The 16,020-nt window shown below is 34.7% G+C and overlaps 1 protein-coding gene across 4 annotated transcripts in view; it reads right to left on the bottom strand.

The window, feature by feature from the left end:
- TBCK (TBC1 domain containing kinase) overlaps positions 1-16,020 on the bottom strand; it is a 296,708-nt gene that overhangs the window by 26,108 nt on the left and 254,580 nt on the right. For all 4 annotated transcript variants that reach the window (XM_031944192.1, XM_031944193.1, XM_031944195.1 and 1 more), the window contains one exon: positions 3,232-3,391. In XM_031944192.1, coding sequence (XP_031800052.1) covers positions 3,232-3,391 — 160 coding nt within the window. The remainder of the gene's footprint in view (positions 1-3,231; positions 3,392-16,020) is intronic.

Genomic DNA, 16,020 nt, shown 5'->3' with positions numbered 1-16,020 from the left:
TCCAGAGAATTTAAGTGACTTACCCAAAATCACTCATATTAAGTGTAAGAGGAAGTATTTGAATAAGATCCTTTGATTCTATAGCCAGTATTCTTTCCACTGCCTCATCCTGTGCTATCCAATAGCATTTATTAAGCACAAATTCATGCCTAGAAAGGTGCTCAATAAATTCAGATGAACTGCTGATTTGAATTAAACCAGGCAAATCTTCCCTATGCTTGCTCCTAAAGGAGAAAATATCAGTATGGAAAAATAGCTGATGCCTATGTAAATAAATAAATATTTTAGAGTTTTCTATAGCTCTAGAAAAGGACATTTAAAAATGTTCCTCAAATGGAATTTTGAATGATAATGGTAATTAAACAATTAATAACAATTAATATAAAAATCATATGATTATTATAATATAATGATTAATTATAATAACCAAAAATGATATAGTACTTTAAGGCTGTAAGCTAGTTGGATTTGATTCGAGGTCCAGGTAACTATCCTGGGTTTACAAAATATTATACAGACATCTCACAATAACCCAGTGAAATAAACTTTATAGACAAGGCATTCTCATCTTACAGAAGAGAAAATGGAGGCTGGGAAGCTACATGACTTTTCTAGTATCACAAAAATAGGGACAGAGATGGAACTCTGATCCAGGTTTCCAGACTCCCAAGTTAAGTGCTTCCTTCTGCCACACTGTTGTTCTTAGTTGAATTTGTATAGCACTACAAGATTTACAAAGAGCTTTTTCTATGACAACAACCGTTGGGATAGGCCAGTTCATAAGAACACAAATCTGTATCTTGAAGGAACCTTAGAGATCACTGAGTCTATCCTTTCCCCATTTTATAAATAAGGAAACTGAGGCACAGAGAAGTTATTTGATTTGCTAAACATCACATAAGTGTATGAGATAGTATTTGAACCTGGGTCTTCCTGTTCTCTGAGTCCAGTATCCTGTCCATTGAACCATGATGCCTCATGGTCTGTTATCTCCATTTTATGGCTAAATTGAGTTTCTGATGGTTCAGGTGGTGGGATTCAGTCTTTTGACTCCAACTTCAAGTGCCTTTCTATAACTGCATTATAGTTATGTTTATATGGCATATGGTATATGGTACTTTAGATCATAGAATAGTACCTGGCGTGTAGTAGTTTGCTATGTCATTGATAATAGAGATAAAATACTGGCTCACACAGATGTATTTTTCCTCTTATTGTAGAATCTGTTTATATTTGGGAAATATCATACACATCTGGTAGATTTGATTTAAATAGTACCTGCTTTACTATTCAAGCTTGTGGATAACCTATAGATTTTTGTTGGTAGTGTTTTAGCATTTTTCATTTGGATCTGATTCTTGGTGACCCCTTTTGGAGTTTTCTTAGCAAAGATACTGGAGTAGTTTGCCCTTCTTCTTTAGCTGATTTTATAGATGAGGAATTTGAGGGAAACAGGGTTAAGTGACTTGCCTAGGGTTACACAATTAGGTAAGTGTCTAAGGTTGGATATGATTCCAGGGCCAGGGCTCAATTTACTGAGTCATCTAGCTGCTCTATATGAATAATACATAATAGTGCTTAATAAATGTTGATTGATTGATATCTTTAAACTTGTAGATGCTTATTTACATGAATGATCTGCCAGTTTGATACGCTTACAAAGGTTACTGTAAGTGCTTAAAATTTAGAATAATCTTTTATGAAAAAAAACTTATCAATTTAAGAAATCAAAAGTTACAAGAATTTTGTGATTTCTTAAATTAGATTCTGAACTTCTCTAAGGTAATGATTGTTTTCTGCCTTTCTTTGTATCTCCAGAAATCAGCACACAGTAAGTACTTAATTCATGCTTATTGATTTTTCTTTTCAAATATTTTCTTTCCCAAATTTAGATCACCCCCCAAAAATTATTAGAAATTTGAAGCTTTCTATTCAATTCTCTTTAGGAGAAATATATTGATATTCATTGAAATGAAAGTAGGTTTGAAGAGTTTTTGCACAAATGTTTATTTTCTTTTTTGTAAAATAATAATAGGTAGCATTTATACAATTCTTTGCAAATATTATCACATTTTATCTTCATGACAACATTGGGAGTACCATATTATTATTATCTTCCTCATTTTACAGATGAGTAAACCAAAGCAGCCAGTGATTAAATTACTTGCCCAGGATCACACAATTAATAAGTGTCTGAGGTCAAATTTAAACTCAAATCCTCCTCACCCAGGTCCATTTCTATCTACTGCACCATTTTGTTGATTTTAAAAACCAACTTGATACTTCTGTTTCCTCTGTTTTTTTTTTTTTTAATCTCTATTGCATTTATATGCAATCCAACATTAAGCTGGATATTTACTCCCTATGAGACACTGACTACCCCCGAATCAGTTGGGCTAATATTGTCCTCTCCTGAGGATGAGCTCTGTGAATGGCTTTCTCACCAAAAGTCATTTAGATCATATTGCTCAGCACACCTATATCAGCATTTCTACAAACAGGGCCAGTCAAGATTAATCATGAGGGCCAATGTGCATTTAGTTCTAACTGGAGAATGTGAGACAAAGCTTTCAACAGCCTGTGCCTCTAAGATGTATTTGTTTGAAATGACCTCTGACCAGGAGAATTCCAGACATAAATTACCCCCTCTGACAATGTCTGCATCACTGGACTATGCAATTTGAATGAAGACATGAGTTAATACTCATCTTCATTTCACAAAGTCCTCATTCCTGAAAAGTTAATTTTATTCTAATCTTTCCTATGAGAAAGCTCTGAATATAAGAAAAAAGAACAATCCAAACTCCAAGAACTTTCATCTTAAATCTGCCATTATTACAGCCACTTCATAAAAAGGTGTTAGAAGTCTGTGATAGAAGGACTCAATCTTCCCCAAGTCTTTTGTCCTCCTTATTTCAAGGTTTATCTTCTTTTATAATGACTGAGCTAACACTTCTGCTTAGTTTTCTCTTAGTAATACCATATTCTTGCCTTGAGAGTTCAGAAAGCAGGTAGAAGAGAAACCTACTAACAATCTTGATGCTAAATATTGAAAAAAAATTGCCATTTCCCTTTTTTGTTTTCTCCCTTCCAGGGAAAAAAAGTATAAGTAAAACTGATCTTTAACTTTTACCTTACTTGTGAATCTTGGTAAATTTACTTACTCAAAGCCTATAGTGAATAGAGAAGAACATTCACAGACATGGATATGTTGTTCAGGGATCAACTTACCTCTGCTGTATGTTTTGTCACATTTCCCACAATGACAATAACCTTCCCTTTGAAATTCTGGAGTATGGCAGTAGAAGGGCTTTGGGAGAGTTCCCCTTCTGTGGTGAATGCAGAGTTGAAAGGAATGCTGATGCTGCCTGAAATGTGGCCTCTATTAAAACTGAAAATAAGGAAGGTCAAGGAAAATTCAATATAGTGTGCGCAGACATAAGAATGATGGAAAAATCTTATTTTTATGGAAGTATCAGAATAAAAATATAATCTTAATATTTAATGGCACATTAGATACAGAATCAGTACATGAGAATGTATCAATAATAATAATAATAATTAGCATTTCTATATAGTGCCAGAAACTGTGCTAAATACTGCACAAATATTTTCTCACTTAATTCTCAAAACAATCCTGGGATTAGGTGCTAATATAATCTTATTTTATAGAAGAAACTAACATAAAACCACACAAATCATCTGTATTTCTATATATTACTGATAAAGCCTATCAACAAAAGATAGAGAAATTCTATTTAAAATTATTATAGACAAAATAAAATGCTTGGGGGTCTACCTGGCTAAGACAAACTTAAGAACTATATGAACACAATTACAAAACATTTCTCACGCAAATAAAGTCAGATCTAAACAATTGGAAAATATTAATTGTTCATGGTTAGGTTCAACTAATATAATAAAATTTTGCCTAAATTGGCCTACTTATTTAGTGCCATACCAATTAAACTTTCAAAACATTACTTTATAGAACTAGAAAAAAATGATAACAAAATTCATCTGGAAGAATAAAAGGTCAAGAATATCAAGGGAATTAATGAAAACAAAACAAAACAAAACAAAACAATCCAAACCACACAGGATGGTGGCTTAGCAGTACCAAACCTAAAATTATATTATAAAGCAGCAGTGACCAAAACTATTTGGTATTGGCTAAGAAACAGAGTGGTGAATCAGTGGATTAATTAGGTACACAAAATGTAATAACTAAGGCCTATAGAAATTTAGTATTTGATAAACTGCCAAACTCCAGCTTCTGGAATAAGAATTCACTATTCGACAAAAATTGCTGGGAAACCTGGAATATAATATATCAAAAACTTGGCATAGACCTACATCTCGTGCCCCATACCAAAATAAGGTCAAAATGGATACATAATTTGGGCATAAAGGATGATACTATAAATAAATTAGGAGAAAAAGGGATAATTTACCTATCAAATCTTTGGAGAAGGGAGGACTTTATGACCAAAGAAGAACTAGAGAACATTATGAAAGTCAAAATAGACAACTTTGATTACATTAAATTAAAAAAGTTTTGAACAAACAAAATTAACAAAAGCAAGATTAAAAAGGAAGTACAAAGCTGGGGAAAAAAATCTTTTACAGCCAGTATTTCTGATAAAGATCACATTTCTAAAATTTATAAAGAACTCTGTAAGAATACAAGTTATTCCCCAATTGATAAATGGTCAAAGGATATGAAAAGACAATTTTCAGATGATAAAATTAAAGCCATTTATAGTTATTTGAAAAAAATACTCTAAATCACTAACTCTGAGGTACTACCTCACACTTCTCAGAGTGGCTAGGATGACAAAAAAAAGATAATGATATATGTTGGAGGGAATGTGAGAAAACTGAGATACTAATGCATTGTTGGTAGAGTTGTTAAATGATCCAACCATTCTGCAGAGCCATTTGGAACTATAGCCAAAGGACTATAAAAGTGTGCATACCCTTTGATCCAGCAGTGCCATTATTGAATCTGTATCCCAAGGAAATCATAAAGGAGGGACAAGAACCCACATGTGCAAAAATGTTTGTAACAACTCTTTTTTGTGGTGGGAAGGAATTGGAAAATGAAGAGATGGCCATTACTTGGGGAATGGCTGAACAAGCTGTCATACATGAAGGTAAAGGAATATTATTATGAGGATTTTAGAAGGTTTTGGAAACATTTACATGAACTAATGCTGAGTGAGCAGAACCATTAATACACTGTACACAGTAATAGAAATAATGTTCAACTATGAAAGACTTGGTTCTTCTCAAAGGTTTAGTGATCCAAAGCAATCCCAATAGACTTTGGGCAGAAAATGCCATCTCCATCTAGAGAAAGAACTAAGGAGACTGAGTGCAAATCAACACATACTATGTTTACTCCTTTTTTCTGTTTTTTCTCTCTCCTGTGGTTTTTATCTTTGGCCCTGATTTTTTTCTCCCAACATGATTCATAAAGCAATGTGTATTAAGAATAAATTTTTTTAAAAAAGAAGAAACTAAGGCCAAGGTAGAGTGACCTGTCCAGGGTTCCATAGCCAGCATAAAAGTTTAGATTTCAACTCAGATCTAGCTGACATTAGGCATTTATCTCCTACACATGAATACATGTAAGAGGCTTTGTGGTATAATGGAGAGTGCTAAGACAAACCCAAGAACTATATGAAAACAATTACAAAACACTTCTCATACAAATAAAGTCAGATCTAAACAATTGGAAAAATATGAAGCTGGGAAGACCTGAATTCAGCTTCCATTTCTGATACTTACCAGCTATGTGATCTTTGTTAAATCAATCTCAGTGTACAGGGAAGATGCTGATCTTCATTAGAATTAAGGAATCCCTTCTCCTATCCCTGTATCTGTACATAATTCTGAGATAACTAGTACAAATAGACAATAAGTTGGGTCAGGAGTTAATAGAAAGGAGAGGGAAGGCCAGATTACATCCTTTTAATAGTGAGATACTGTGGTCAAATATTGAGACACTACAATCTTGGAAGAAACAAAGAAGAAGTCAATGGAAAGAGGCAAGGCAGGCTCCAGGGGGCTGCAGCTTATTTCCATTGATGAAGGAACAGGAGGGAAATCATCAAAAGCATAATTAACAAAGGAGGTGGGCTTATTGAACAGTGAAGAGAGTGGGAGAACAAATGTGCAGCACAACTGTACTACTGTCCTCACAGAAAAAGGCAGGTGGGGCAGGCTGTGGAGATGTACAGGAAAACATTATTATTATGAGTTTCACAAGATGAAAATATGCAAGTTGTTTGAAATCTTCCCTGATAGGGGAAAATATCCAAAAGGATAATAATTATAATAAATAATATTAGCTGCCATATATATAGTGCTTTAAGGTTACAGAGCATTTTACAAAGGTCATTTGACCTTTATAAAAATATGGTCTCTCAGGCTCTAGTCACTCTTCACTACAAATCTATCCTCCACATATCTGTTAAAGTGATTTTTCTTTTTCCTTTTTTTTAAATCATCTTTTTATTTAGAATTTTATTTTTCCCAATTACACATAAAAACAATTTTTAAAATTTTGAAATCAAATTCTATCCCTTTTTTCCTACCTCCTTACTGAGAAGGCAAGCAATTTGATATGCTACACATATAGGCACATGTTTCCATATTAGTCATGTTGTAAAAGAAAACAAACAAAAAAGCCCCCAAGAAAAACAAATGAACAAAAATATACCTCAATCTGTATTCAGACTCTATCAGTTCTTTCTCTAGGAATGGATAGCACTGTCCTTCAGAGTCCTATTGGTCCACTGTATTGCTAGGAATAGCTAAGTCATTCACAACTGATCATTTTACAATATTGCTGTTACTATGTACGATGTTTTCCTGGTTCTATTCATTTTACCTTATATTGGTTTATGTCCTTCCAGATTTTTCTGAGAGCATTCTATTGTTCATAAAAAATTATCTTTCTAAAGTACATGTCTGACCACATCATTCCTCTGCTCAATAAATTCCAGTAGCTCCCTATTATATTCAGAATCAAATATAGAATCTTCTGTTTGATATTCAAAGCTCTTCAAAATCTGCTACCTTCTAATCTTTCCAGTAGTCTTATACTTTATTACTCTCTATATACTTTATGATCTTAGGTTGTATTTCTTTTCTTTTTTTTTTTTTTGGCTGAGACAATTGGGGTTAAGTGACTTGCTAGGAAGTATTTAAGTATCTGAGGAAAGATTTGAACTCAGGTCCTCCTGACCTTGGGGCTGGTGCTCTATCCACTGCGCCACTTAGCTGCCCCCTTATGTTGTTTTTCCAACATGACATTTCTTGTTTTTGAACTTTCTCACCTGGTGATGAAGTAGCAGATATTGGGACAGTGGTAGTGGTTTGGAATGTGAAAAACTCACAAACAGCATTATCAATTATAAGGGTCCTTTATTGCTGGGAAAAAAAGACTCATGGGCAAAATCAAAATGATTTAGCAGTGCGCTGTGAGTGAAGGGGGTTATTTAAAAGTAAGAAGAGGTTGAGGGGAAGTAAGGGTAGGATCTAGAGATTTGAGGAGAAATTAGGGAGGGTTTTAGTTGAAAATAAACTTTCATGATCATCACGTCTACATCCTGCTCAGGGAAGAAGTGTTCCTTATCTGATTTGGTCAGTTCAGTATGTCCTAATCCAGGTGACAAGACAGCCCCAGAAATTTGGCCTCCCTTTGTAATAAGATGGACAATGGGAGCAAGATGGACTCTGTTAAAGTTCACATCATTCCTGACAATGAAGACAGGATGGATCAATTAAAGTTTACCTCATTGGCCCCCTGCCTCTAAAGCTTTCTCTTCTCACCTCTGTTTTCTAGTTTCTCTGGTTTCTTTCAGATTTTAGTTCATATCTTGCTACCTGCTGAAGACCTTTCTTGGTCCCCTAAGATGCTACTGCTTTTCCTTCCAAATTATCTTCTACCTAATTTGTATGTATCTCTTTATTTACATGCTGTTTTCTCCATTAGAATAAAAGCTCCTTAAAGGGGAGAATCGCTTGTGACTTCTTTGGTATACCCCAGAATTTAGCACAGTGGATGCAACATAGTAAAAGCTTAATAAATACTAGTGAACTAGGCATTTCAGTTGGGATAAAAAGAAGGAAGTAATTGATCAAAATACCCATGAAATTCTTTAGGGACAATGTTTAGGGACTTGAAAGTTATATGGAAATACCCACTGTGGAAAAGCTTGAATTAGGGCTCTTAGAAAATACCAATGCCTAGTTAGATGGGGATGCTTTAATTTTTCTCTCTGTTAGATTCAGTTGATTCTTCCTCATTTCAGTCATTTTTCCTTTGAAAGGGGAAGGAGTAACATTCTTTCAGGAATACAGTCAAAGGAATTATTAGCATCTATGTTTCTGTACTAACACACTGCCATAGTATTTCTCATTGACCTTCTGAAATCTAAAAAGCACAAAAGGAAGAACGCTAGAAACATTCTCGGATTGTTTTCCATGATGTATCTTTACAGATATCACATGTAATTATAATGAATTTTTCTTTCACTTAACTACCGATCCTTGTTGAAAACCTGAAAAATGCTTGTGGGTCCATGGAAGCCTTTCTTTCTTTCAGGCCAGACTCCTCTTCACATGAGTTTTTCACAAAAGCTCTTTTGTTTCTCTAGTGCCAATCTCACTGATAGCTCACACTGTATTTTTCTCTTAAATTATATCAAAGGTTTAACAATAAATCCATTCAAGAAAAAAATCTCAGTATCTTTATTTTTCTTCTCTCAGACAATCTGAATAAAGCCATTAGGATACTTATTCATATATATGTATATGTATTTAAAAGAGCCAGAACACTTAGGCAAGTTTTGCAAAGAGTGAAAAAGAAGCAAGGAGAAGACCTTAAGAACATCTCATTTAGTTATTTGTCCGAATGGAAACAGAGAAAATTGCCAGTGATTTTTCTTGACCTGATGGTTACTTGTTGCCTCTCACTATTTCCTGACCCATATTTCATTTTTAAACATTTAATGTTACTCCTTCCATTTGGTCTAGATTTTTTTTCCCCCCATTGGTGTGTGTGTGTGTGGGGGGGGGGGTAAGGAGAATAAATTTGTGGCTACTTTCCTTTTCAAGAATTGTGATGACTGATTATTTCTTATTTTTAATTTTTTAAGGAACAAGGATGAAAAGTGTTTGATGTTTTCATGAGGAAAAGCATCATAAAACTTCAGGAAATATCAAAGAGAGATAAGAGTGACTCCAGCATCCTGGTGGTCATTGCTTAGTCAACCTAATTTGGAAAAGACTAAGAATTAATGATGACTGATATATCCGTCTTCTTGAATTTCATCAGCACAGAGAATTTAAAGGTTTGAACACCCTTAACATGCAAAAAAAAAAAAAAATGGTAATTTCCATGAAGAACAGCTATCATGCCTTCAGCACCTAATTACTTTGACGGTACTTTCACTTTTGGTAAATAAGTAAGTATGGTAAAAAATGGTAAATAAATAAGCAATAAAATAAACAAATGAAGAACCTGACAATCTGAATAAGCCTTGACAAAGGTCAGTCTTAAATCAGGTTGCTAGAGACAGTGCCTGTATTTGTTAAATAGAACTTTTCAACTAGTAACATTTTCTTTTTTTCTTAGTGTTTTAATAGCAAAGCAATGATATATGAATCAGTTATACTCAAAGCTCATTAAAGATTAGGTCATTTGTTCTTATGCTAAAAGGCATAGAGGCTAAGGGCCTGCATAGATCAATGCCCAATTCCCAAAAAGTCATGATACCCTTTCCCTTGATGATCTACCTTCATTTTTCTTCCTAAGGAAACTGGGATGTCCTTACAAAACCATAACCATTTTCTATTAGGATAGTTATCTTGACTAACAGTGTCAAGAAATTCCTTATAAATAAATTGGAGAAGGACTTCAAAGGGTGCTTTATGGTAATAAAAGACTGTCACTGCCATGATATTTAATATCAGTGAACATTTTTGCTAATATCTCTATAGGCAGATGATTCCTTATCAATCCCAAGTTTCAAGAACAAGTCAAGTGCTTTATAGGAGAATATCATCATCCTAAATGATTATTATATTTCTCTAATTAGGAATGGGTAAATATGTAGGGATATCTGATTGTGATATAATACTGCTGTGATATAAGATGTGACAAACAGGTTGGTTTTAGAAAACAAACTAACAAAAAACATGGAAAGATATTAAGTAATGCAGAGTGAAATGAGCAGAACCAAAAGAATGTAGTATAGAGTAACCACAATATTGTTCTAAGTAAATAAGTTATATGAACATTCTGAAACAGTTTGAAACAGACACACAAAAAAGTCAGAAAAACTATAAGAAGAAAAAAAAAAGGTGCCCTTATTTCTACTGTTGCACAAATAAAAACTACTGGAAAATATCCAAGAACATCTACTTTGATTATGAAGCTTCCAATCCAAATAAGCATGAAACATGAATGGGCATCTTGGAACTTTTCATTCTTAACTATAATATTGCCAAATAGGGCTGAAAGAATGGGGGTGACCTAGTTGCACCTTTGTGCCTTTATGATTGCCATGATTTTTTGTTTAATCAAATTAAACAATCTGCATAAACTAAATTATTCAAGAAATTGATTTTTCTCAAAAGAAGGTGGCCTAGACCAGATCTAAAATTATATTATAAAGCAGTGGTTACCAAAACCATTGGTATTGGCTAAGAAACAGACTAATTGATCAGTGGAATAGGTTAGGTTCAAAGGACAAAATAGTCAATAACTTTAATAATCTAGTGTTTGACAAATTCAAAGACCTCAGCTTTTGGGATAAGAACTCACTGTTTGACAAAAACTGCTGGGAAAATTGGAAATTAGTATGGCAGAAACTAGGCATAGACCCACACTTAACACCGTTCACGAAGATAAGGTCAAAATGGGTTCATGACCTAGGCATAAAGAATGAAATTATTAATAAATTAGAGGAACACAGGATAGTTTACCCCTCAGACCTATGGAAGAGGAAGGATTTTATAACCAAAGAAGAACTAGAGATCATTATTGATCACAAAATAGAAAATTTTGATTATATTAAATTGAAAAGCTTTTGTACAAACAAAACTAATGCAGACAAGATTAGAAGGGAAGCAATAAACTGGGAAAACATTTTTACAGTCAAAGTTCTGATAAAGGCCTCATTTCCAAAATATATAGAGAAATGACTCCAATTTATAAGAAATCAAGCCATTCTTCAATTGATAAATGGTCAAAGGATATGAACAGACAATTCTCAGATGAAGAAATTGAAACTTTCTAACCATATGAAAAGATGCTCCAAGTCACTATTAATCAGAGAAATGCTAATTAAGACAACTCTGAAATACCATTACATACCTCTCAAATTGGCTAAGATGACAGGAAAAGGTAATGTGGAATGCTGGAGGGGATGTGGGAAAACAGGACACTGATACATTGTTGATGGAATTGTGAATACATCCCGCCATTCTGGAGGGCGATGTGGAACCATGCTCAAAAAGGTATCAAACTGTGCATACCCTTTGATCCAGCAGTGTTAATACTGGGCTTATAACCAAAAGAGATAAAGAAGGGAAAGGGACCTGTATGTGCAAGAATGTTTGTGGCAGCCCTTTTTGTAGTGGCCAGAAACTGGAAACTGAGTGGATGCCCATTAGTTGGAGAATAGCTGAATAAACTGTGATATCTGAATATTATGGATTATTGTTCTGTAAGAAATGACCAGCAGGATGATTTCAGAAAGGCCTGGAGAGACTTACATGAACTGATGCTGAGTGAAATGAGCAGGACCAGGAGATCATTATATACTTCAACAACAATACTATATGATGATCAATTCTGATGGACGTGGCCCTCTTCAACAATGAGATGAACCAAATCAGTTCCAATGGAGCTCTAATGAATTGAACCAGCTACACTCAGGGAAAGAACTCTGGGAAATGAGTATGAACTACTACACAGGATTCCCAATCCTCTATTTTTGTCCTCCTGCATTTTTGATTTCCTTCACAAGTTAATTGTACACTATTTCAAAGTCCAATTCTTTTTGTACAGCAAAATAACTGTATGGACACGTATACATATATTGTGTTTAACTTATACTTTAACATATTTAACATGTATTGGTCAACCTGCCATCTGGGAGAGGGGGTGGGGGTAAGGAGAGGAAAAATTGGAACAAAAGATTTTGCAATTGTCAATGCTGAAAAATTATTCATGCATATATCTTGTAAATAAAAAGCTATAATAATAAAAAAAGAAATTGATTTTTCCTGCCATTATTGGAGGTTTGCCATCTTCAATCCAAATTCCTATGGGCAAAAGCAGGAAAAAGTGTGTAACATGAAGTGGATATTTTTTTTTTATTCTTATTCCCATAGTTTTTAAAGACTGCTGAAGACATTTTTTTTATCAGCTTTCCAGATTTTGCTATTATAGTGTATCATAAAATGTTGTATTTTTTGTCTGATTAGGCAAATTAGTATCATAGTGGAGAAGCTACCAATTTATGGTTATGAGGTCCTTCAAAATCCTCTAAGCCAAATTAATTATGCTCAATCCTGCCATGAATCTGGCAAAGAGATCAGGATGTTTAATTATATTCTAAGATAAGCACTTCCCCTTTGCCCTAGGGACTTTTTGGTTTCATTCTAGTGGACTTAATGGGAAAGACAAGCAGGCATAGGTCTTGCATGTTAAACTAAATTTAGAGGTGAATATACACTATACATATTTTTGGATTAGGACTGTCACCTTATTACTTTCTTTGGAGTTTAAACAGATACCATAATTTTCTGAACTGAGGGATTAAGAATCATGTCACACTATTGCTTGTTTAAAAAAAAAGCAGCTATGAGTTATACAGTAATTCAGACATCCAACACATTGACAGATGTCCTTGAGTGGGGTGGTTCATTGTTAGGTATTATGCTGCTGTATCAAGATTCCAAAACTAAGGGAACAGGGACATAGAAATCAGCCAATCAACCAGTTAAGTAAGTGACTTGTGGAAGTTTACACAGCTAGTATGTGTCTTGAGGTCAGATTTGAACACATAATGATGGATCTTGTACTCTATTCACTGTGCCACTCTGTGTCTGACTGTGACCCCATTTGGTGTTTTCTTGGGAAAAGATACTCGAGTGGTCTGCCATTTCTTTCTCCAGCTCATTTGACAGATGGGGAAGGCAAACAGGGTTAAGAGACTTGCCCTGGGTCACGCAGCTAGTAATTGTCTGAGCACAGATTTGAACCTAGGAAGAGAAGTCTTCCTGCTTTCAGGTCCAGAACTCTATCCACAGCTCTACTCAGCCGCTAATGTGCAGGCACTGTGCTAAACACAGAGATCCAAAAAAATGGTGAAAGACAGTTCCCTGACCTTGAGGAGTTCATCCATCTAATCTGCAAACTCCTTTGTGAAAGAGAGTGAGATCGAGAGAAAGAGGAAGGGAAAGAGGGAGAGAGAAAAAAATCTTTGCATTTTTAAATTCCAAGAACATCAGGACTTCCATAAATTGACAAGATAAAGAGTTAACTAGATAATTTGCATGGAAATTTTAATCAGTCTGGAATCATTAATCATTAGCAAAAGGATCTATTTATTGTGTGATTGTGTCATGAAAATAATATTTGGGAAAAAATATAATACACCTTTTTCAGACTAAGTAGTGTCTAACTCATGCTATCCTCATGCTGTTCTGGTGAAACTGATGGAATCTAAGTAAATGGCAATTTTTATCCTTGTGGAATATCATTTTACCAGGCTTGATTCCCATCCTGATCTGTCATGGTCTTTTTGGTGGTGCAAAAGAATGCTAGGCCTAGAGTCAGGATAGCTTGACTTCTGCCCTCAGATATTTACTAGGTGTTACCCTAGGCAAGTCACTTAGCTTCTACCTGCCTAAGCATCCTCAGCTGAAAATGGAGATATTAAGAGCACTTATTTCAGTTTTTATGAGTAGCTGATGAAATATTATTTCTAAAAAGTGTGTGGCACATGTAGGTGCCCTATAAATGCTCACTCTCTTTCCCTTTACTTATATAGTTACCAAACTGATATCACCTTTCATAGTAAAAGTAATAGGGAGCTATTGAAGTTTATGCAATAGAGATACAAGGACCAAGATAGTACCTGCGCTCAAAAAGCTCATAATAGAAGGGAGGAGACGATACACAAAAAACACAGTACAAGCAATTTATACAATATTAATATACAATACAATTAATATACAATATTAAAAGCTTTCTTTTAGAAATGGGCATGCAAGAAATATGGTCTTATTTATTTTTAATAATTTTAGAAGCTTGGGTTCTTTGGATCATTTCCAGGGGTTAGAGATCAAAACAAGAAGAATCATGGTAAGGACTACAGATATAGAACATTAGGTCTGTCTTCAACCAAATGAGAAAGGGTTTCTCTAAAGGGTTTCATATTTAGAAACTTGATCAACATTTATATTAGACAACATATAACATAAATTCCAGGAAATTCCAATTGCTAAATATTTATAACTCCTGAAGAATACAACTCCTTAAAGCCTACATCACCTATTCCCATATTAAAATTATTTAGTGGAAATATTTTCTAGGCAACTCCCCATGAGCACCACAAACTCAACAAGTCTAAAACTGAATTCATTATTTAATACAGACTATCTTCTACACTGCTGCTAAAGTGATTTTTTTAAACCAAGGGTCTGGCCATCTTATCTCCCTACCCCTCCACTCCATAAACTTCAATGGCTCCCTATTACTTGTCCTATGAAAGGTGAACTACTTTGTTTGGCATCATAGCCAGGCCTCACCCTAACTCTCCAACCTTTTTATGCATGACTCCAATTTATGTGTTCCATGGTCCAGCCTTACTGGCCTTCCTTGCTGTTCCCTTTAAATTACATTCCATCCTTAGTCTTTGTGACTTTGCACTGGTCATTTCTCACATCCGGGACATTCTCCTTCCTTACTTTAACCTCTCACAATCCCTAGTTTTCTTCAGTGGTCTGAACCACTTTCAACATAAGACCTTTCTTAGTTCTCTTAGCACTTAAAACTTTCCCCTTTCCTCCCCAGATTATTTTTTATCTATTTTGTGTGTGCTATTGTTAAGGACCATGCCTAAATGTGAAACTCAGAAAGCCAGTAAAGAATTAAAGAGGGGCGGGTCAGTTCTCTGAAAGCTCCCACAGCTGTGAATCATAACACACAGGAAGGAATTACAAATCAGCCTTTACTGACTCAGATGTTGCTTGTGAATTGGTAATGAAATAAATCAGAGGCAAGAGGGAAGAGGAGAGAGGTCAGAGAATGCAACTGCCTCTCAGTTTCCTAGTATCATTATCATCCTCTCACATGGAGGGATCTATTCTGCTAGACAGAATTAGATCCCCAGTAGCCACTAGCAGGTTGTTCCTGTAACATGTTATGTATATAACATATGGACATTCTGACTCCCCCATTAGAGAGCAGGAACTGATTTGCTTTTGTTTTTGTATCTCTAGCATTTAGCATAGTGCTCTGCATGTTGTAGATGCCTCGTAAATGTCTGATTGACTGATGGGCTAAAATGTAAAGTATGTTAAAGAAAACAATGGGAAATTACCTAGAAAGACTGGTTGGGCTTTCAAAGTCAAACATAAGAGCATGTATTTGGTTCTAGAGACATAGGAACCATTGAAGATTCTTCGGGAGAGGATTAATAACACAGTCAAATTTGGGTTTTAGCAATTTATACTATAAAGTTTGGTAGCTGTGTAAGTTGAATTGGAGAGAGGAAATACCAAGAGCAGAAGGCCAAATTAAGAGGCTAGATGAAGTAGTTCATACAAAAGATGTTGAAAACTGATATAATAAGATTATATCAATCTTATATTTATAAAAGATGTTGTGGAACAAGTAATTCAATATGTGGGATGGAGAGTAAAAAAAGTTGAAAATGACTCTGAGGTTACAAATCTGGGTGATTAAAAGGATTATATGGTCCATTTATT

This window comes from Sarcophilus harrisii, chromosome 6 (assembly GCF_902635505.1).
Source record: "Sarcophilus harrisii chromosome 6, mSarHar1.11, whole genome shotgun sequence".
NCBI classification, from domain to species: Eukaryota; Metazoa; Chordata; class Mammalia; order Dasyuromorphia; family Dasyuridae; genus Sarcophilus; species Sarcophilus harrisii.
This window is presented reverse-complemented; position numbering and strand designations above follow the sequence as displayed.